Source organism: Manis javanica, chromosome 4 (assembly GCF_040802235.1).
Source record: "Manis javanica isolate MJ-LG chromosome 4, MJ_LKY, whole genome shotgun sequence".
In the NCBI taxonomy this organism is placed as follows: domain Eukaryota; kingdom Metazoa; phylum Chordata; class Mammalia; order Pholidota; family Manidae; genus Manis; species Manis javanica.
Genome location: NC_133159.1, coordinates 181271079 through 181292650, shown reverse-complemented (window position 1 = coordinate 181292650; position 21572 = coordinate 181271079). Strand labels below are relative to the sequence as shown.

The following is a 21572-nucleotide window of genomic DNA, read 5'->3' as shown; positions in this document are numbered from 1 at the left end:
CTAACCCAGGAAGAAACAGAAAATCTGAACAGACCAATTACCAGCAATGAAATTGAACTGGTAATCAAACAAACCCCTGAAGCAGATGGCTTCACTAATGAATTTTATCAAACATTTAGAGAAGACCTGATACCTATCCTCTTCTTAAAGTTTTCCAAAAAGCAGAAGAGGGAATACTTCCAAACTAATTTTATGAGGCCAGCATCACTCTAATACCAAAACCAAAGGACAACACACCCACAAAAAAGAAAATTACAGACCAACATCCCTGATAAACATAGATGCAAAAATACCAAATACTAGCAAACCAAATTCAAAAATATATCGAAAAGATTATCCATCATGATCAAAGTGGGCTTTATTCCAGGGATGCAAGGATGGTACAATATTCAAAAATCCATCAACATCATCCACCACATCAACAAAAAAGACAAAAATCTCCATAGATGCTGAAAAAGAATTTGACAAAATTCAATATCCATTCGTGATAAAAACTCTCAATGAAATGGGTATAGAGGGCAAGTACCTCAACGTAATAAAGGCCATATACGACAAACCTCCAGGCAACATCATAGTAACAGCAAAAAGCTGAAAGCTTTTTCCTCTAAGATTGGGAAAAAGACAAGAATGCCCACTCTCTTCACTTTTATTCGATATAGTACTGGAGGTCCTGCGGCAATCAGGCAACACAAAGAAATAAAAGGCATCCAGATTGGTAAGGAAGAAGTTAAACTTCCACTGTTTGCAGATGACATGATATTGTACATAAAAAAACCCTAAAAAATCCACCCCAAAACTACTGGAATAACTGAATTCAGTAAAGTTGCAGGATACAAAATTAATACACAGAAATCTGTTGCGTTCCTATATACTAATGATGAATTAGCAGAAAGAGAAATCAGGAAAATAATTCCATTCACAACTACATCAAAAAGAATAAAATAACCAGGAATAAACCTAACCAAGGAGGTGAAAGACCTATACCCTGAAAACTATAAGACACTCATGAGAGAAATTAAAGAAGACACCAATACATGGAAATACATCCCGTGCTCATGGCTAGGAAGAATTAATATTTGTCAAAATGGCCATCCTGCCTACAGCAATCTACAGATTCAGTGCAATCCCTATCAAAATACCAACAGCATTCTTCAACAAACTAGTTCTAAAATTCATATGGAACCACAAAAGACCCCAAGTAGCCAAAGCAATCCTGAGAAGGAAGAATAAAGCAGGGGGGAATCTTTCTCCCAACTTCAAGCTCTACTACAAAGCCACAGTAATCAAGACAATTTGGTACTGGCACAAGAACAGACCCACAGACCAGTGGAATAGCATACAGAGCCCTGATATAAACCCAAACATATATGGTCAATTAATATATGATAAGGGAAGAACCATGGATATACAACGGGGAAATGACAGCCCCCTCAACAACTGGTCTTGGCAAAATGGGACAGCTACATGTAAGAGAATGAAAGTGAATTATTGTCTAACTCCATATACAAATGTAAACTTGAAATGCATCAAAGACCTGAATGTAAGTCATGAAACCATAAAACTCTTAGAAGAAAACATAGGCAAAAATCTCTTGAATATAAACATGAGCAACTTTTTCCTGAATACATCTCCTCAGGCAAGGGAAACAAAAGCAAAAATGAGCAAATGGGACTACATCAAACTAAAATGCTTCTGTACAGCAAAGGACACCATCAACAGAACAAAAAGGCATCCTGCAGTATGGGAGAATATATTAAAAAATGACGTATCCAATTGGGGTTGACATCCAAAATATATAAACAGCTCACATGCCTCAACACCCAAAAAGCAAATAACCTGATTAAAAAATGAGCGGAGGATCTGAACAGACTTCTCCAAAGAAAAAATTCAGATGGCCAATAGGCATATGAAAAGATACTCCACATTGCTAATAATCAGGGAAATACAAATCAAAACCCCAATGAGATATCACCTCACACCAGTAAGGATGGCCACCATCCAAAAGACAAACAACAACAAATGTTGGCGAGGTTGTGGAGAAAGGGGAGCCCTCCTACACTGCTGGTGGGAATGTAAATTAGCTCAAGCATGTGGAAAGCAGTATGGAGGTTCCTCAAAAACTAAAAATAGAAATACCATCTGACCCAGGAATTCCACTGCTAGGAATTTACCCAAAGAACACAAGATACCAGATTAAAAAAGACAAGCACCCCGATGTTTATCGCTGCACTATTTACAATAGCCAAGATATGGAAGCAACCTAAGTGTCCATCAGTAGATGAATGGATAAAGAAGAGGCGGTACATATACACAATGGAATATTATTCAGCCATAAGAAGAAAACAGATCCTACCATTTGCAACAACATGGATGGAGCTGGAGGGTATTATGCTCAGTGAAATAAGCCAGGCAGAGAAAGACAAGTACCAAATGATTTCACTCATCTGTGGAGCATAACAAAACAAAACTGAAGGAATGAAACAGCAGCAGACTTAGAGACTCCAAGAAGGGACTAGCAGTTAACAAAGGGAAGGGAGTGGGGATAGTATATGGGGAGGGAGGGAGCAGGAGATTAAGGGGCATTATGATTGGCACATATACTGTGGGAGAGTCAGGGGGGGGAAGGCAGTGTAGCTCAGAGAAGACAAGTAGTGATTCTATAGCATCTTACTACGCTGATGGACAGTGACTGAAGTGGAGTGTGGGGGGAGTTGGTAATAAGGGTGCATGTTATAATTATAATGCTGCTCATGTGAAACCTTCATAAGATTATATATCAATGATACCTTAAAAAAATGTGTGTGTGTGCATATATATATAAAGCAATAATAAACAAATAAATAAAACCCAAAGCACTGAAGCAGTCTGTGAGATGTCCCACCCTGAGGAACGATCAGACCACACACAGGCAGGGCCTTTAAGTCTGCAGGGGGCATCTGGGCAGGTGGTCGAGGAGTGAACTTACCTTCTGTAGGAACTTCCAAAGAACAGGCACGGTCTCCTTGCCGTTTCTCTGCTCCACGATGTGCTGGAGGTGCTCCAAGGTGACCCTCTGCCTGCAGGCCCACATCTTAGAGCTGTGAACCATGCTGCCCCGGGGCAGGTGGGGCAGGAAGGACACTGGGTCACCGAATATGATTTTGGCCACAGGGTCAGAACTGATGCGCTCGTCTTGGCTGATTCGAGTATTCACCACGAGGAGGGTCTTATCGAGATTCTAGGTGAAGAAAAGGATACGGAATCCTGGAAGTGAGACACGTCCGCGGCAGACCAGGTCCGTGCACGTGCTGCCTGGTGATTCTGAGTGAGTTAGGGGGTCTGCCATACTCCCTTCAGCACAAGGCCAAACAATCACATTGTTATCTTGTTATTTACATGTTCCTTTTTGTGTGGTTAGGATCCCCCGTAGAATGCGGCTCGGGGCCCTGTGACTCATTCCGCCCTTTACTTCCTGAGCCTTGTTCTGAGGATGGCTCAGGTACTCTCCTAACAGAGCGCTTTCAGTGGGTCTGAGTGACAGCTCATCTCTATCCTGCTGTAAAAGGTATCGGAGAGAAAACTCTCGCTGCACCTCCTGGACCCAGTAATCCTCACCCTGACTCACGGGCAGCCTTGGACAACAGGGGCGTCCCCGGCCACGGGGCCCGAGCCGGCAGGCACACGAGGTGCTGGGCAGAGCGCTCGGCCAATGCCCAACAAACCTGGACGGCCCGGTTGCTGCCGTCACTCACCACGTACCTGCAGCTCAAGTAAGAGAATGCGCGAAACAAGCTGCTCCCAGGTGTTTCTCATTTCTTTAGTAGACAGAGTTGGGTCCAACTTTCCAGGGCCTGCAAAGAACACGGTGTGGGTTACCCAAGGAGCAAACACAGCCACCTACCTAGGGTCAACACCAAATATCCAGCAAACTGAAATCTAGCTCCTTCTGGGCAGCTGGCTTCCTAAGTCAGGCTGAGTATTAGGGACGCCCCTGGCTGCTGCCATCAGCGCTCCGAGCTTCGTGCGGGTGCCTTGGCCTCCGAAGGCTCTGACGCATGGGGCTGTGACGGGAAGGCCATTCTGAACAAAGTGCCCGGAAGGACAGCATTTTGAATCAGAGGCCCAGGGGCCCCATGACAGTGGCCAGGACCACCCCCGGCCACCTCAGCTGCCTCTGGACCCTGCGGGGGCCGCCTGTGAGACGCCGGCTGCTGCCCGCACCACTGGCGCACTCCTGGAACGCGGCCACTCGGTCAGTGTGAGGCGGGGTGGGCTCACCTAGTCTGGAATCACACCAGAATGAGCAGCTTAAAAAATCTAATTTTGCTAAATGCAAAACACATACTGGTACCGGATTCTGGCAATGAAGCACCCAAAGTGGGAAAGGATTTTCTTGTTGTGTGGAAGGGCTTCTTAAATGCTGTTATTACTACTTAAAATAACATTGTCATTACAGTAATCGTTTTAGAAGGTTTTTTGCAGATCAGCAAAAAGAAGGTAAGATCACTCTTAACTCCTCCACTCGGACATAACCATTTTACTAAGGTGGCTCAGAGACTTTTTCTTTTTATGGATTTAAATTTGTAAAATGGACAAATAAGCTCCATGAACACCATACTTTGTAGCCTGCTTTTCGTGTAACACACGGTGGGCATGTGAACATACCGAGTCAGCCTGCGACTAGAGTACTTTTTTAGGAAAAGCAGAAGTTATCCCCCAAAATAGGGCAGATGTACAAAGAGAACGAGTTCCACGCAGTCATCCAACATTCACCTCTGCTGGAGACGCATCTTTAACACAACTGCCTGTTCCGGACGATCCACACTCCCCCTGCAGGGGGTGGATTACACACTAGGCTGATTCTTGAAACTGCAAAGCCTCCCCTCATACACACGCACTGAACACTCCTGTGCCAGTGATTCCGAAATTGCAGGTCCCGACCCAACGGCAGTAAAGGCGCCGCCTTCGCCCGCCATGCATGCCTCGGTGTCCCTCGGGAGCTGTGAGCAGCAAGCCTGCCCGCTGTGCAGCTGTGCCGAGGCACCCCGGCCCCGGGCCCTTACACTGGTCGGGGCGCTGCTGCTGCCCCCGGAGGAGGCCGCACAGGACGACGTGCACCGCGCTCATGCTCTCGTCCGCGCTCCTCCCCAGCGTCTTGGCCAAGTGCTCCAGGTCCCTGTGAATGTGCAGCTGCAGGAACCCCTTCGGATCTCTCACTGGAGGCTTGATGATGTTTACCAGAGCCTGTGGGGGCGACGAGACGAAACAGGGGATGAGACCTTGTTTGCAGGGAGACGGCGAGCTCAGCAAGGTCATGCGTAACGAGAGACTAGCGCTGAGCCAGGGGACGGCCTCCAAGACAGCAAGCACTCTTCCCGGAGAGACGGAGCGTGAGTCCAGGAGCTGAGGCGGGAGAAGGTGGGGGCGCCGAGGCGCGAATGGCCGCAGCCTGAGAACGGCTGCCGTTCACAGGGGCGCAGGGAACTGCGAAGCCTGAGCGGTGCTATCGTGACCCAATTAACTTAGAGGGAACGCAGTGCGTGTTCTTTCTTCCCCAGAGCTACAGGGAAGACGTGTAAAATCGTGATTCTCTTAGCCTCTCCACCCCGAGCTGTGGATGGAAGACACAGACTGTTCATTTAAAACGGAGGTTATATAATCTGATGAATAGTCCCCCCCCATATGCCACTGTGGGAAAAGTTAGGATGTATAATTTTATGTTACTCCGTGGATTAGGTAGCAGTGACATATTCCAAATCCACAGGCAGTGGCTAGGGCTTCTCAGACAGCAGGGCTCAGTGTGAAAACCTGCAGCAGGTCACGACTCTCATAACTAGACACATAGCCTGGTGGCAACACGCTTACCTGGTGGTTCTGAGCAGCTCCCCAAAGCATAGCCAAATGAGTGAGCAGCCGCAGGAGGAGGAAGGTGGCCGGGGACAGCTGCCGGTCAGACACCACCGCCTCGCCTCTGCGCTGCGGGTACCCCAGCACGTGGCCGGTCTGAGTTCTGTCTGCGCCATTGCTGGAAAGGACGAGAGAAGACACGATGAGGCCTGAAGACGGTCACTTCTTGGCTCTGGGGTGCACACTGCAGGGCCTTGGCATGCGGAGACTCGGTCCACAGCGTTGAAGGAAACCGTGTTAAAAGTACTTCTTAGTCTACCAAGCCCAGACCACGTTCCTGAGTCTTTCTTTGTAGACTCACCTGTCCGGCAGACCAAAAGCCCACAACATTCTCAGTGGGAAGTGGCCGCACCGGGTGGCTGCACGCTCCCTGCGCCCTGTGTGAGGATGGGTCTGCGCCTGCCTCATCCACGGAAACTACTGTGGGCCGAGGAGCAGGCACGCTGGCGGCAGCCGGAGCTTAGGACACTCGGCTCCCATGTGGGGATTTGTGTGCACTGGTCTCATTTTCCCGAATCGAACCTGGGATTCAGGGTCTGTGAGGATTTTGTAGCAACCCAGATGGGAGGTGCAGAATAACAGATATATTCAGTTCCAAAGATCTTAAGAGATCCTAGGACATTCTGATAGTCCACGGAGATGACAGCTGAGACTATATTAAACTGTAAACTGCACCTGAATAGTCAGCATGTACAATGGCCATGGAGAGGCCACACCTGCCACCCCAAGGCAACATTTACAACCATACTTGTTTCACGAGTAAGTGTGTGATTCTAGATCAGATTTGTATCTGGATTCTGAAGTATTTGATAGGACTGACTATGTCTCGACTTCACTTTTCTCAAAAAATAAAGCAAGCTAAGTGCATTCACAAGTGATGCCAAGGCCCAGTCTTTGGTTTTGCAAACTCAAAATGTTGTTCTGAATTAGGTCACCTGTGTATATCAAACATATTTCTACAGGCAGCATGGCCCGGGTCTTGGTGGAAGACATCTATTCAGCAAATACGAGTTAAGTATTAAATTAATAGCATTCTTAGCATTTGAGAACCCAGTTAGCCAGTGACAGGTCCAACGTCTCACTGTTGTACAACTATGGGACCTTGGCAACAGTACCCAACAGGACAAAGGCCAAGTATACCGGGGTGATCAATGCTGCACTTAGTGTCAGTTTATCAGAAGGAAGACTTAAGAGCCCCCAAAGTCTGGAAGCCTGTGGTTTAACTACTTAAAAGGGAAATACAATCTTACGTACACGATAAGATGAAACCCATCACGAGGTTTGTGATCAGTTCCTCCAATGGGCGCGTGGCAGTCAACACAGAAGCTCTGTTCCATCGGCAGGCCACACTAGGGCAGACAGAAGGGACACAAGCTCCACTTGGGGGCCAGGGCCGCTCTGCACACGAGCACTACCAGGCCACAGAGGCACCGGCACAGGGGTGGTCAGTGCCACAAGGCTATGTCAGGGGCAGGCGCTCCACGCCAGTTATGTTGTATATGGGCCAATCCAGGTTTTTGTTTGGAACAGCAGAGACAACCTAAGTTTCATTCTCCAGTAGAAACCTCACTAATACATGAAACCCATCTTCCTTCCCAAAGGCCTCCACCGTCCCCGCGCTTCGGAATCCAGCCGCAGACAGTACAGCAGCTCCCTAACTGGTTCCTCAGCTTCTTGTGAACCTGCTGACTTAGAAAAATGTAACCATACGATTTACTACTTCCAAAGGCTCGTTTTTCCAAATCAGACCATCCGCTAGAGAACACAGAGAACCACAGCCTGTAGCACACCGAACCAGTCTGACTCCCAGACCACGGGATCTCAGAGCTGACGGCAATCTTGGGAAGAATGCATTTCAAACTCATTTCATGATGAGGAAGTGACTGAATCTCAGAAAGGTGGAGTTTATGCACCAGTTATTTTCCGCCTGTGTCTCATTTACTTCATTAAATAACATTCGCCAGTTCGGTTCAGTAGCCCAGGGCTGAGTAGGGACAGGGCTCCCCAGGGCCCCGCCCAGATGCCTCGGGGTTCAGAGACTGCGAACCCTCCTCTCCCGCAGGAGCTTATGACTTCTGAGTCGGTATCTGGACCATCTCCTCTCTGGGCCAGTGACTCAGCCTATCATCTAGTCCACACAGGGCCACCACAGATGGGCCACTAATGCCACACAGCAGTGGCTCCTAGTCAGCAGCAGTTTGTCTCCCAGGGGACCTTCAGTTGGCCAAAGCCACTTCAGGTTGTCACACTGGGGAAATGGGGTGCTGACAACGGCTGAGCTGAGGCCAGGAGCGCCGCTCACCATCCCGCAGCGGCCAGGATGCCCCCAGGGGAGTAAGTCCACAGCGCTGAGGCTGGAAACCTCGCCCTGCAGGGGTGCAGTCTGAACAGCCTGAGGTCAGAACCCTAAATGGCTCTCCAAGGAGTTACGCTCTCCCAGGTCAAGACCTGCCCAAACCCGGCCCCGAAGACCAGACACCGAGACTCACCTCCCCCACGGAGCACGGGTGGCCGTTGGGACACGCTGTCAAAAGAACAACAGGACACATGTCGGCTGGATGGCCCACGGTTAAGGAAAGGAAGCTGACTCTCCTCCGCAGCCTGACCACGTCAGGACAGAGAGCGGGTGCCTGAGCTCGCTGGGGAGGAGCGCCCTGGGCCCGGCTCGATGAGGCAAAGAGAAACTAGGTTACAGGTCACACCGGGGTCACTTCTGGCGGTGGGATGCGTAGTACTTCATACCCTTCCGTCTCTTTGATTTGTTTTTACCATGAGCATGTTTTGTAATTAACTTTAAAGCTAGTTTGAAAGAATTATTTACTCAGGCAACCAAAATTTACATAAAATTGTGAGTCATGTTATTTTGTCTTCACATCTAGATTTCAAAAAACAACTGTCCTTGGGTCAAAAGCTTGGCTGCATTGTGGGCTGGCCCTTGACTGAGCCTGCGATGGGGCTCATATTCCAGGGAAAAGAAGTGCACCCTGGAGGGGCCCCTTGCCCACGACTGAGAAGTGCTCTAGATGGCTCACAGGTTGGCAGAGCCGGCTCCTTCAGGCCCTTCATGGTCCGCAAAGGCGCGAACAGCAGAAGATGACGATCATTTTGGGACGTTCAGACACAAACCGTGTGGACCCCTGTTCTAAACCCATGCCTCACGTGGTTTTGGGGGCTCTGCAAAGCTCAGAGGGTTCCCTTCAGACGCCAGCACTTACTGTACCAGCGGACTCCTTCCAGATCCTTCCAATGTGTGGCTTGAGCCAGCAGGTCTTCAGGCATTGTGGGGAGAAAAGCTTCCTGAAAAGCCAAAAAAAGCAGAGACAGCTTGAGCTGAGTGAGCGCCCTGACTGGTCGCTGTCAGCAAGAGGCCTAGAACAAGAAAGGAAACATCTGGTTCTCTCTCTTCCTGACCCAAAAGCTCTCCAGGGAGAAGACGGAGCAGCTCTCCGTGAAGCAGAGGGCAAGGCTAGTGTCTCGCCACCAGGACTGAGGTGCCACGCGAGGCGGAGCGGACGGAGAATCTAGGAGGTGAGTTCCGGCGGCTCCCGGAGCACAGGCCCCGGCTCTGCAGGGACAAACGGCCAACGTCTTTCCTGGGAAAGTGGGTGGCAGACCCATCTTACCGCCATGCTGTCTGGGAAGAAGGCCAGATTCCTCAGGGGCTCTAGGACTCCGCCCTTCCCACAGAGGAGGACGGCAGCGGCATGGACAGCCATCTCTGTCACCGCCCCTTCGAGGCCGCCCTCCCCGGGGCCCGTCAGCAGCGGCAGAGTATTGGACACGAGGGACGTTGCAAAAAGTCTGATGTCAGGAGGAGAAAGGATCTCGTTCTCTTCGATGAATCTGTTCAGGGCCTCACATTGCTGGGAGGAAGAAAGGTCTGATATTAAAATACGCCAGAGAAAAACAGGATATGAAAGAAGCCAAAGATTGCCCTAAAGCTAGTCACACATTCTGATACCAAATACTTACCTATATCAAGGTAAATACAGTTCAGTTATCACCACTCGAGGAGAAAATTACCCAGAGAAGAGAATTCCCATCTACAAACAGCACCCCAGACCCAAGCGCTAATTTAGATGCTCTACTTTGTAAACATTAGCTTATGTTCTTGAGTTTCTCACTGCAATTCTGCAAGTTTTGGTGAAACTGAAGGCAGGCACCCAACACGAGAGACGCTGAAACTCACTGCCTTAAGAAAAACTATGGGAACTAGCCCATGTTTGTGGCTTTTACTTCTCTTCAAAAAAGTCCCTCCCAATAGCGAGACTCTGAACACAGCCTGAGTGCTCACTCACCTCCGGCTTAGGATGGAGATGCGTGTTTGGGGATCGGAACAGGACCGTCACCTCCCGGAAAAGCGCCAGCAGCAAGTGGGCTGCCTGTGGGGGGCAGGAGCTGGCCTGAAATGGCAAGGATATCAGGTGAGACTCGACCCCAGGCCAGTGTCCTATGTGAGCCATACATGAACACAGTGGATCGGCCCTTAAGTCACAGAGGGAGTGGGGGGCCTTTCCCAAGACCTTCGTGCCCAGGACCCTGCACCTCAACAACCACCTCCTGGCAAACACCTGTCACAGCACAGCTCACAAATGTTCTTACGGGAAGTGCAATGCGCTTTGACCAGGTGGCGTCTGACCGGGAACGGAATCCACCCTCTTCTGTTTCTGGCTACCTCACTGGTCACAGTGGGGACAGGATGTCTGTCCCCCTCTCCCTGGCACAGTGCCAGGGCAAACGAGGAGGAAGGAAGCCAGACCAGAGAGAACAAGATGAGATTCGACACCCCTGGACCCATTAAAGCAGGTGCACACCCAGGCACACGCATGCACATGCGTGGATAGGAATTTGCTAGCTGTGCCGTGCTCATAGCAGAGTGACCTTGGAGGGAGGGAATTTCCACTGGGTTTCATAGGAACTAACAGACATAAACAATCAGAAAGGAGCTCTGATGGCCTTGCCAGGTCAGCAAGGCTGAGTAGATCTGTCTGCCCACTCAGCTATTCTCCTGTTCAGGCCAGGCGTGCAGAGGCCACGGGCCTAGGACTCCCAGTGCCACATGTCGCTCTATGGAGCTCTCCCATTGTACCGTGTGACGTCAGGGAGGTGGGCGGCGGGCTCTGTGGGGTGTCATTTGTGTGACGAGAACCCGCCCTACCTCCAGAGCAGTGACGATCGCCAGGGGCTTGCATTCCAGGACGGCTTTGCCCACCGCGTCACGAAGGGCTTTGTATTCATCTCCATGCACTAGGAATCGATCCATCTGGCCCGGGTAGTCCTTCTGCAACCGCAGGAACACAGGGTTACTCACAGTGGGGACAGGGGAGGCATGTCTAGTGAAGAACTCAACAGGGAAAGGGACCAGGTGATCATTACAGGCTTAAAGGCAGCTGAGCTGGGCTTCCCACAGTCCTCCGCTCTGTCTGGGGAGCACGTCCTCCGTGCTCGATGAAGAGGGCAAGTGGATGGACACTGGGAGGGGCGATGCCAACCTGGGGCCGCTCTCCCCCCTATCCCCAGAGCAGGCCACCAAACGTTGGTGACTTCAACTATGCTGACTCAGAGCTCCAACTGATAGTAGAGAAAAGCCAGGACTTGTAGTGCCATTTTTGTGACCCTAGGACGGTACAACTTCCTCCCTTCTGAGCACTAGCAGAGAAGCAGACAGGCCCCAAAGCCACAAGCCCTGCAGCTCTGTGCTCCTTGGCTTTCCTTCTCTTTAGCCTCTGCCTGTCGACAATACGAGGGCTCGTTCTGCTCAATCACTTCAAGTCTGCAGAACACAGAGCTGCAGAATCATTCCGCACCCCGTGTTGACCTGGACCAGAGGGGACGCCTACAGAAGCCTTGCAGGTGCAAACACCACCGTTCCAATCTGCACAGTCTAAGACAGCACACAGGCTGGGTCAAACCAGCAAACGACTGGAACAGAGGCACACATTTTCCTTGGCGGATATGGGAGGTCCGGGGAGGGATCAGAGCACCCGCCCTGCTGTGCCGGCCCCCTAGGGTTTCCGGACTCACTGCTCACCTGCTGGGCAATGACCTCCTTGGGAAACACCCACTGGGCTGGGTGGCCCTGTCTGGAGAAGCTCTGCACACACTCCATCCCCTGCTGGCTGGTGAGCTTCCTGACCAGGTACACGCGGAACCAGTCGTTCCCGGCCTCGGCGCAGAAGTACTGCACCTGCCCCAGGTAGGAGCGCTTCTCCTCAGCCATCTCTGCAGGGGCCAACAAGAAGGCGTGAGCCGCGGGGGCTAAGAACGTGCGCTCGCCAGCTGTCAAGGACACGGAGCTGGTGTGAAGGCCTGGGGCTGCTCTTTAGGAAATCATGGTAAGGAAACTAGGAGGGGTCACTGGAGGGCCGGTAATACTCTGAGAACCACTTTTCCACATGTCCTGGGATTCTAAAGAACAGGGTGTCTCAGTCTGAGTTAGAGAGAGGTGCAAAGCAGACCTGCGGAGCCCTCCTGAAGCTCAGAGAGGAAGTCAGAAGCCCTGTCCAGGCAGAGGCGGATCCTGGCCACGTCCTGCAGGCGCTCCACAGAGGCCTGGCAGGCAGGCTCCCGGCCCAGCCCCATGGAGGCGTACGTTCTGAGGAACTGGCCCTCCTCCCTCAGCCGTCTCAGCCCAGCGCTTGCAGAGAGGGCGGTGTGCTTCTCATGCATGGAATCCTAGGGGGCCAAGGACCGAAGAAAAGCATGTCATTCCTTCTCGTACAACAGGCCCCAGTCTCCCAGAATTTCCAGTCACACTGTGGAAAATAAAGGATGAAGAATACCGTGTAGGTTTGGGTGTAAATTTTCTGTATCATTTTGTAGCATCCTTCTTATTTTAGGGGTGAGACAAAGAAGAAAAAGAAAACCCAGGAGGAAAACATTTTGTATAATCTTATTACTTTTATATGCATTGTAGAATCTTTGGAAGCAAACAAAAATACAAAGAGAATTAAAAAGTATTCACAGCCTCAGCGCCTGGAGGTAAGTACTGTCGGTAGGGGTGGTATATACCAGGCTGCTCTTTCCTCACTCGCACGCACATAAATGGCCATCTATGCAACGACTGAGGGTACAAGCGATGGTTCTGAAACCCCTTTCTTCTCCACGGAAGAGAGCACCTGCTAATTTTACCAGCTACGATTATATTCTGTAAATTTTCCGAAACACTTTTCCATGGCTCACACCAGTGACTCAGACAGTTTGCGGGAAGGGACATAAGACAGCGACAGCGTACCTCCAGGCAGTTGGTGACGAGCAGGTACAGTTCACTTTTATCTTCAGTTATGCATGCCTTCTCTTCTAACAGGGACAAGTAGGTCTGAATATAATCTTTTACTTCATGGAAGCTATAGCAAGAGAAATGTTGTACCTGGTTATCTCAGGTCTGGAAGCTCAGTTTCCCAAAGGAAATAAAAAGCTCTCTCTCTACCCTCCACCTACTTATCTATCAATCTCTCTCTTTCTCTATTAATATATACCCACGCATGTATATACAGTTTATAACATGATTTGACTGAAAATATTTTAGCACAATACTAGAGGTATATGAGCCTGTATTTTAGACCAGCTGTTCTTAAACAACACTTCGGTCTCAGGGTTCCTTTTCAGTCTTAAACATTACTGAGACCCTGAAAGAGCTTTTGTTCACATGGGTTACATCTGTCAATGTTTAGATTTTTAGGTATTTAATATCTATCCCTAATTAGAAATTAAAACAAAAATTTTGAAATATTTATCAATTCATTAAAAAAAATAATAAACCTATTACATGTCAAAATAGGTAACATTAAAAAACTCTTTTCCAAAAGCAAAAATTAATTAGTAATGAGTGACTTTGTTTTTCATTCCTGCAAATCTTTTTAGCGCCCCTTTGCGTGTGCTGTATTGATGTATATGATGTTGATCTGCTCTCACGCACTACATAGTTGGAAAAGGGAGAAATATTTTAATCGTCTTAGATAATTGTGGATACTCTTTTTTGATACTGTACCAGAACCTGACAAATAATCTCTAAGGATCGGCTGCAACGTGCAATCTAGAACCAGATCAATGCATTTTTCATGGTCAGTTACATTCAATCAAATGGTCTACCTTGTATTTTAAAAGTACAATGCATTTTTTTTTAACCAGCACATGATTTTGTGACATCAAGCACTGGTCATCTGGAAAACGCTGGTTCACTGAGCTATGCAGATCTTGCAAATGTGTGTGTTGACACATTTTTATTCTACAGTATATTTTTTAAAACCTCACATACATTAGTATCACCACCCATGCCATTAAAAGCTAACCAGCTCATGGTGGAGGGTATAGGTTTTCCAAAATGTCGGTATTTGCTTCAAAGCTTGAATTTTACCACTACCACCACCGGTTTCCCTCGATGTGACAGGCCCACTTCACTTGTTCTCAAGAAAAGGCCAGCTGAACACCTGGGGCCACGTAACTGCAGCCAGGCACACGTACCCCAGGAAGAAAGAGGTCCGCCGAGCACAGAACGCAAGATGCCCGCGTGCCACCGCCCCTTGGTGACGATGAGGCCCGGGGTGCGGTGAGGGTTTTGTGCACACTTCCCATTTTGACAGAATATTAAAAAGTCACATCCTCAAGGGAGGATATTTAGTAAAATCAATCCTTTTTAGAGCCCCAAGGACATCATTAAGTGACAGTAGTCAGGTGCTACTGGCTTTTGCACGCCAGGCCTGGCGGTCGGGGGCAGGACACCCTCTGCAACCACACGGGCAGCAGCAGGTCCAGGCCAGGTGCTAGCTCGGCGCTGTAAACATCATTTTGGCCTTGGGCTGCCCAGAGGTCCTCAGCCTGGCGCCAAGAGCCCCACTACAAGTGGACATCCATGTGGCCCAGGCAGACGCAGGGGCCCACAGCCAGCGGGTGCCGTGCGGCCAGACGGTGTGGTGGCGCCCCGCCACGGGTCCAGAGCCCGAGCAACGAGGACGCCGCGTGGAGTCAGGTCTGCTTTGTTGCATGGTTGGCCTGGAGAGCTGCCGTGCACGTTTCCACAGACTGTCCAAGGCCAGCCTGCTCAGCCCCTAACGCACAGAAGTGCCCCAACGGCTAGAGTAAAGGACACAAGCATTTCTCAACCCAGAGAATGACAAGGTGGATTTTTAAATGGTGGTTTACATCTTAAGATGTTTATCTTATTGTCAGTCCCATAATTTTTAGTCTCTAAATATTTCTGAGCAAAATGTTTGCCTTGTAAGTACCATTTCTACTCACGTTATCATGTCTACACTACGTCAAGATGCACGCATACATACAATGACATGGCCATTTCTCTAAGCAAAGAAATTCAAATGAGCACAGATTTCACACATTTGTCAAAATCAATAAAAACCACTTAACATCCAAAGAGGTTCATTTCAGATTTCAAGTTAACTCTACCTATATGCCTTAAAAGCCTTGAAAGTATAGCAAGATGGTAGTTCTGTAGAAAGACATGGTAAGAGCATTTGATTGGTGAATCCTCAGGAATCCTGTATGAACAGACTATTTCAGCCATGTTGGAAAAAAGCAAAATGTTTCTGTCTAGCAAGAATGCAGCAGACCCACGTTTTAGACCTAAACCTCATCTCCATACTGAGTCTCTTGTGGACACTGAAGTCAGTAATGGTTGTTTCTGTCCAAACTCTCCTTCCAGCATCCTGATTTCCCCATCACCTAAGCACACAATCAAGTCAGACAGCAGGCTCCATATCCAAGCATCTTCTGAAAGATGCCTTCTGCATTCTAAGCATTTTCTGTAATAGCACAATTTGACCAGACCATTGAGCTTGGGCACCACGTGAGCTTCTCTGTCTCTTTATAGAATCAGAGACATCTAAGAACTGAAACAAAATGTAGACTACATCTAGGACAATGAGGGTGAGGGAGATTCCAAGCTCCCATCCTACAAATCTCCAAACTAGAAAGCGGCGGAAGGCAGGATGGAACCACAGACTTCTGACTCCGGGTGCCCACGTTTCACAGCACCCCACTCCTCTCCCACCACCTGTTTTCTTCTTCCTAACAACATGCTTGCGGCTGTGCTGAGCTCATCTGCCTGTACGTGAAGATGTCAAACACACAGCCAATACAGACACACATACCAGGTGCTCTCTCCCTGAAAAAGCCCCCCCCCCCACAGTGACGTGACCACTAGTCCTCTGAGAAATGCCCAGCAGCAAAGGAAAGTCTGCAATGAGGAGCAAAGAAACCAAGGTTTTCTGGGGGCAAACCCCAGGTCCACGGTGCTCACCTGTACTTCAAAAGCAGCTTCAGGACCACGGAGCGGATGACAGGGGTCCTATCCATGACGTCGTCGAAAGGGGAGAGAGATTTTGTGTGTTCACGGTATCCTTAGGACACAAAGGGAAACATACCTCCTTGTTTACATCAGACACACAAAAGTGAGACGAAGCTCTGAATGTGTCGGTCTGTAAGAAGAGAGCAACTTACTTTGGGAAGCATCTCTTAAGAACTCCTTTTTTACGAAGAGTAAAGAGAGCAGATCATCGACCACACTCTTCTGCGGTGGGGAGTTATCTTTGAAGCACACGGTGGAAATGAGGTCCACGAAGAAACTGTTGCACAGCTGTCGGAAGCAGGAGTGTTTCTCAATGGCATTCCTTGGGGATGGTCGAAAAACACGGTCAGAAGGTGCAGAGCACGTGTTCCAGAATCCCTCCACACAGAACGCTTGGGGCTTTAGACAGCTTTTTGTTTTTGTGAGTACAGTGATGCAAGTATCTCTTTACATTGATTAGAGCTGGTCTTTAAAACTGCAACAGTGTGAAGAGGCCTCTCGTTCCAGGAACACTTGGATCATCTGGACCAGCCAGACTGTAATATCCTAAAAGCCTGTCAATGAGCCTGTCCCCTGGCTCGCCTGGGCTCCACTTGGAGGAGCCTTCGGAGGACTGAGCAGAGCTGAGGACGGCCACGCCCGCAGAGCTCCTGCCCGAGGAGATCGAGCCTCGCTTCAGGTCGCGGGACGTGAACGGCACTTATGCGTCAAGAGGATGAACCAGTTGCTCAAAATTCCTTGGGTCTCTTGTGACAGTTTTATTTCGTTTATAACTTTCTGGCTTATTTTCTCTAATTTTGCTGTCTCCCCGATCCATATGCAGGTGTGTCCTGGGAAAGAGTAACTCTCTCGCTCACCTTTTTTATAAAAGGTGTTTATAAAGGCCAGTAAGTAGCAACCTCTCAGAATAGTTCCCTCAAGTCAGGTTTTCTCACCTCAATAGTTGATATTCTGAATACTGTGAGTTTATATTCTGAATACTATATTTGTAAAAGAGGAAGAGGATAAAAGAAGGCTTTCTTAGGAGAAAGGGTGTTTTACCTGTGCTCTTGGGAAACCACTGGAGAGAAATTTTCTGGCAAGTCAGCTAAACACAGGGTGCACCTCGTGTCCCCTTGGGTGAGCAAGGTTTTCATGCAACGCAGGCAGTGCACATGGTCACAGGGCAGGCAGACAGGATCCTGGGCGTCTTCCAGGCAGATGGGGCATGGCTGAACCCCAAACCTAGAATTCAACAGGGCTGGTCAGTGTGGACGCAGAGAAGCTGGCTGCAAGAAGAGAAAAATACCAAAGGTTCACAATGCATTCCCTCCCTCGCGGAGCCAGACCAAGATCTCACCTGGAGAAGGTCCTGCTGGCCTGGTCCTTACATTTACAAAGAGTGGTCATCACCGCCACAAAAGGCCTGTGGGTCTTGATGTCAGAGTTCTCCTCCAGACACTGAGGGAGAAAGGCGGGGAGGAGGGAGGTGACCGGCTGGAGGCCGGGCGGAGGTCCACCAGGCGGGTGTGCTCCCCCAGGGCAACACAGCGCCCATGCGCACACCCTGCCCAGGCTGGACGCAGGACGGCGCGTGCAGGACAGGGCTCTGCCCTTCACTTAGCAGCTCCCTTAACCTGGGGCCCTTTGTGATTCTGCTTTCGGAAGGACGGCATCCTCAACTTGACGATTTTCCCCCTCTTCCTCTCCTTTTCTTTGAACATCTGCCCCTCCTCCCACATGACGCCTCTTGCAGTTTAGATGATCATACAGGGACCGATCATCTGTGTGTCCACCACCAAGTGTAAGAAATCTTGGTGTTTGGGAATATTTGCTTTTGGTCATTTTTTTAAAGAAACAAAACATCACAGATAGAGCTGCTAGAAATGCTCACGTCACAAACCCAGAGTGAGGTAGAGGCCAGCCTCTAAGGAGAGGCCATGGTTACTGAAGGGTGGTCAGAGACACAGGAACTTTTTCTGCAGGGGCACTGCCCTATGCATCACTAAGCCTATTGGGGTGCCACGCGGCAGAGTCACGAGGGCTCCCTGCAACCCTGGTCCACCGGCAGCACCGCCTTTAGAGGTCCAGGACCCTGGTGGCCTTCTCGTGCATTCCGCCCCTGACCGTGGCAGTGGTCGGCAGCTCTGGCCAGGCTGTCGGTCCAGCCCAGGTGGGGCTGGGCCCTCAGCCTCCCAGGGTGTGGAAGCACATTCTCTGCACGGCCAACTTCTGTTCCCACCCTGGAGCCCTGAACCACAGACCCTGACCCAGCATGGAACACGTCGTCACACAATTAAACGTTGACCTGCAGCGGCCTCTGTGAGGAGGCCACTTTCCTTTGCACTTCTAGATAAAATCAGCAGCAGCTGATTGTAAAGGGTTGCGCCAGCCTGCAGGAGAACGTCTGGTGATGCCTCTCTGTCTCCATCCCAGAAGGAAGCCAGCCGCACACTCACCTTGCTCAGCAGGAAGACGTACTCGGTCACCAGCGGGCGCAGCTCGGGAAGCTGGCTCTCGGTCTCCAGGAGCACATGCTCCACAAAAAGAGCAATGGAAAAAATACGATTCCAGTGGGTTCTGTCAGGAGAGGAGAGTCACTGGCTCAGCCGGGGGCAAAGCACCTGAGACAGGAGCGAGTGAGGGGCAGCAGCTCCCCACACAGGAGGTGAAAGATAAGCAGAGGCTCAGCTGCACAGGTGGAGTCACACAGAGGTCCCTGGCCACGGCCACTGGGCCTCTGCCGCCTCGAGGGCCTGCTGCTTCCCGCCTCGGGGTCCCACATCCTGAACCTCAGCCTTTGCCTGGTGGGTCCCTGCAGCCCTGAACGGCCAGAACAGGACTCTCCCGGGAAGCCTGCCCTGACTGCTGGCCTCTCTGCAGGGCCTGCCTCTGCCGTCCCGCTGGGTCCCTTCCAGCTGCCCCATCACAGACTCCCTCCTGTGCCTCGCAATGACCACTTGCCTTCCTGTTCCCCCAGTACTCCCTGCACCCCTGAATGCAGAGCCTTCCTCTTCTCCATGTCCCTAGTGTCGACATGGTGCCTGGCACCTGTTGAGGGGTCACCTGGGCCTCACCTGACTTCCCCGACGATGGCTGTGGCCCTGCTCCCGCTGCCCTGCATGTACCCGTCCGAGCAGAGGAGCTCCATCGGCATGGCGAGTCTCTTCACCAGCTGCAGCCAGGCCTGGGGACTGGGCTTCAGGATGTCTCTGATCAGCATTTCAGCACAAGCCATGGCTACATAGACGTCCAGAATCTAGGGAGACAGAGGACAGGCCAAGGACTGAGCAGCCCCGCGGAAGGGGAGCTGCTCCGGACCCTGAGTCCAGAGGCCCGGCGGTGGGCCCGGGGCATTTTGGGGCCCTCGGCTCCAGCTGTCCTGGGACAGAAGAGACACTGGCTATAGCTGTGCTCTGCCAGCTCTGAGCTTCCCCGGGAGGAAGTCCCCAGCCGGAACACAGCCCACAAGCTTCCCTCTTCTAGGGCGGCCCTGGGAGCAGCCTCCCACCCAAGCAAGGCAGGCCAGGCCCGGGCTGAAGGCACTGACTGTCCCCATCGGGGGGCCATACCAACTCATGTCCAGAGCCATAGTCGTGTAAGGCTTCTGGGCTGAACAGAGCCTGTGGAATTTGGGGACAGATAGTCAGGATTCTGGAGAAGTTCTGCAGCCGGCTCCTGAAATGCTGGTAGGCCAGGTGCACCCATGGTAAAGAAAGCTTCTCCTCTGGCTGCTCCGCCTTTAACTGATTGATGCAGGACGACAGAGCCATGTGCAAAACCTGGGACCAAAAACAAGCTTTTACTCTGTGTCTGCAAATCACAACACACACACACATACACGTTTTCCCTTTGGAAAATGTAAACTATTCAAAAAATGACAAAAAAGAAACTTAAAAACCACACGCAACATCACTACCCCTAGTTCACTTCTCGGTGTCCTCTTTTCTAGGCATCTTCATAACCACACCTCTCCCCGCTGCTGTCCCCAAAGCAGGATCACAGTGTAGTTCTCATTTTTTTCACTTAACATTGCGAGCATCTCTTTTATCACTGAGTATATTTGAAGAGCACCATGGTTTTTAATGCTTGCACAATAATCGATCAAATGGCTATGCTTTAATTTGTCCAACCTTTATTTTTGAACAAGTAAATTGTTTTCTATTTCTGATCTTAGAAATAAAGTCGAAAAGAACATTCCTGTGCATAAACTACTTAGCCGCGTCTGCAGTAATGTCTCAGGACAGAATCACCCGTTCAGATGGGTGAGGTTTTGGTCACCCTGCCAGGCAGGTTCCCAGCAGCCCTGTGCCGGTGCCCCATGCTGTCGACAATGGAAGAACTCCGGCCTTTTTAAAAAATCACTTCTGTCACGTGGACAGCCGAGACAGTGTCTAAAAACTGCTCATGTTCTGCTGGTTTACCAGTGAGGCTGAACAGTTTTGCCAACGTTTTCTGGATTTCTATATAATTATTCTGTTAACAGTTGGTTTATAATTGTCACCCATTTCTTAAAAACAGGGTTTTCTTATTGATCCCTAAGAATACGGGCCCTTCGCTGTACCGCGTGTCCTCCTCAGACTCGTCCCCATCGTGACAGCCTCCCTCCGCCCGGAGCGGCGCTCACCAGCAGCTCCTGCTGAGAGGACACTGTCACGGTCAGCAGCAGGAAGTCCTGCAAGTAGCCCTGGAGCAGCTCGGCCTGCTGCCGCGCACCGAGCTGGGACAGAAAGCTGCCCAGCGGCGTCTGCTGGAAGATTTCCACCAACTTGTTTGACTGCCCTGCAGAGAGACCAGGAACGGCTTGAGTGAGGTGGCAGCCCCATGTTCCCCTTACATTCTGAATGCCCAGCTTCCTTGGCAAAAGGCAGCCGCCCTGTAAATGTATACGGTAAAGTTTCTGCTGAGTGGAAGCTCGCAGATTTTATGATCATCTCTAGACACATTATTTTTCCAGTGGGACAACAGAAATAAAGGCAGGGCAGATACTAATTTCAGTCACAAACAGCCTCGCTACCTCCAAACAGCTAAAATGATCAGAAACAGACCAGGTTTTACACCTCTCAAGTCATACTGCGTCTCAGAAGCCCTCGGGTACAAGAGATTCAATAATGAGAGGGCTGCTCTTGGGGGGCTGGGGCCACGTGCTGCTCAAACCAGAAGACCCGCCCTCAGCGGTGTCACCATCAGAGGGCAGGGCCAGCCAGGGTGTGGCCCTGAAAAAGGAAATACTCTTTCCCCAAGACAGAGGCTGTTTCACATTTGTGCAGAAAAAGTGGCGGAATGCTTTCCTAGGAAAGTAAGCTCATTTTCAAGCATTTTGACCTGTATTTTTTTAAGGCAGAACTGTAAGTAAATTTTGAAAACATTATTTCATGTACAAAAGATGACTTTTCCCAAAGCA

General features: G+C 50.2%; 1 protein-coding gene across 7 annotated transcripts in view; it reads right to left on the bottom strand.

Moving 5' to 3' along the window:
* Window positions 1-21572, bottom strand: part of RNF213 (ring finger protein 213) — a 110825-nt gene that overhangs the window by 15710 nt on the left and 73543 nt on the right. For all 7 annotated transcript variants that reach the window (XM_073236050.1, XM_073236049.1, XM_073236048.1 and 4 more), the window contains 21 exons: window positions 20796-20950; window positions 19741-19950; window positions 19246-19427; window positions 18628-18748; window positions 17529-17629; window positions 17231-17413; window positions 16342-16511; window positions 16142-16241; window positions 13121-13232; window positions 12345-12561; window positions 11918-12108; window positions 11045-11167; window positions 10185-10289; window positions 9510-9749; window positions 9102-9183; window positions 8376-8410; window positions 7141-7235; window positions 5845-6004; window positions 5043-5223; window positions 3739-3830; window positions 2966-3217 (listed from right to left, as the gene is read on the bottom strand). In XM_073236050.1, coding sequence (XP_073092151.1) covers window positions 2966-3217; window positions 3739-3830; window positions 5043-5223; window positions 5845-6004; window positions 7141-7235; window positions 8376-8410; window positions 9102-9183; window positions 9510-9749; window positions 10185-10289; window positions 11045-11167; window positions 11918-12108; window positions 12345-12561; window positions 13121-13232; window positions 16142-16241; window positions 16342-16511; window positions 17231-17413; window positions 17529-17629; window positions 18628-18748; window positions 19246-19427; window positions 19741-19950; window positions 20796-20950 — 3107 coding nt within the window. The remainder of the gene's footprint in view (window positions 1-2965; window positions 3218-3738; window positions 3831-5042; window positions 5224-5844; window positions 6005-7140; window positions 7236-8375; window positions 8411-9101; window positions 9184-9509; window positions 9750-10184; window positions 10290-11044; window positions 11168-11917; window positions 12109-12344; window positions 12562-13120; window positions 13233-16141; window positions 16242-16341; window positions 16512-17230; window positions 17414-17528; window positions 17630-18627; window positions 18749-19245; window positions 19428-19740; window positions 19951-20795; window positions 20951-21572) is intronic.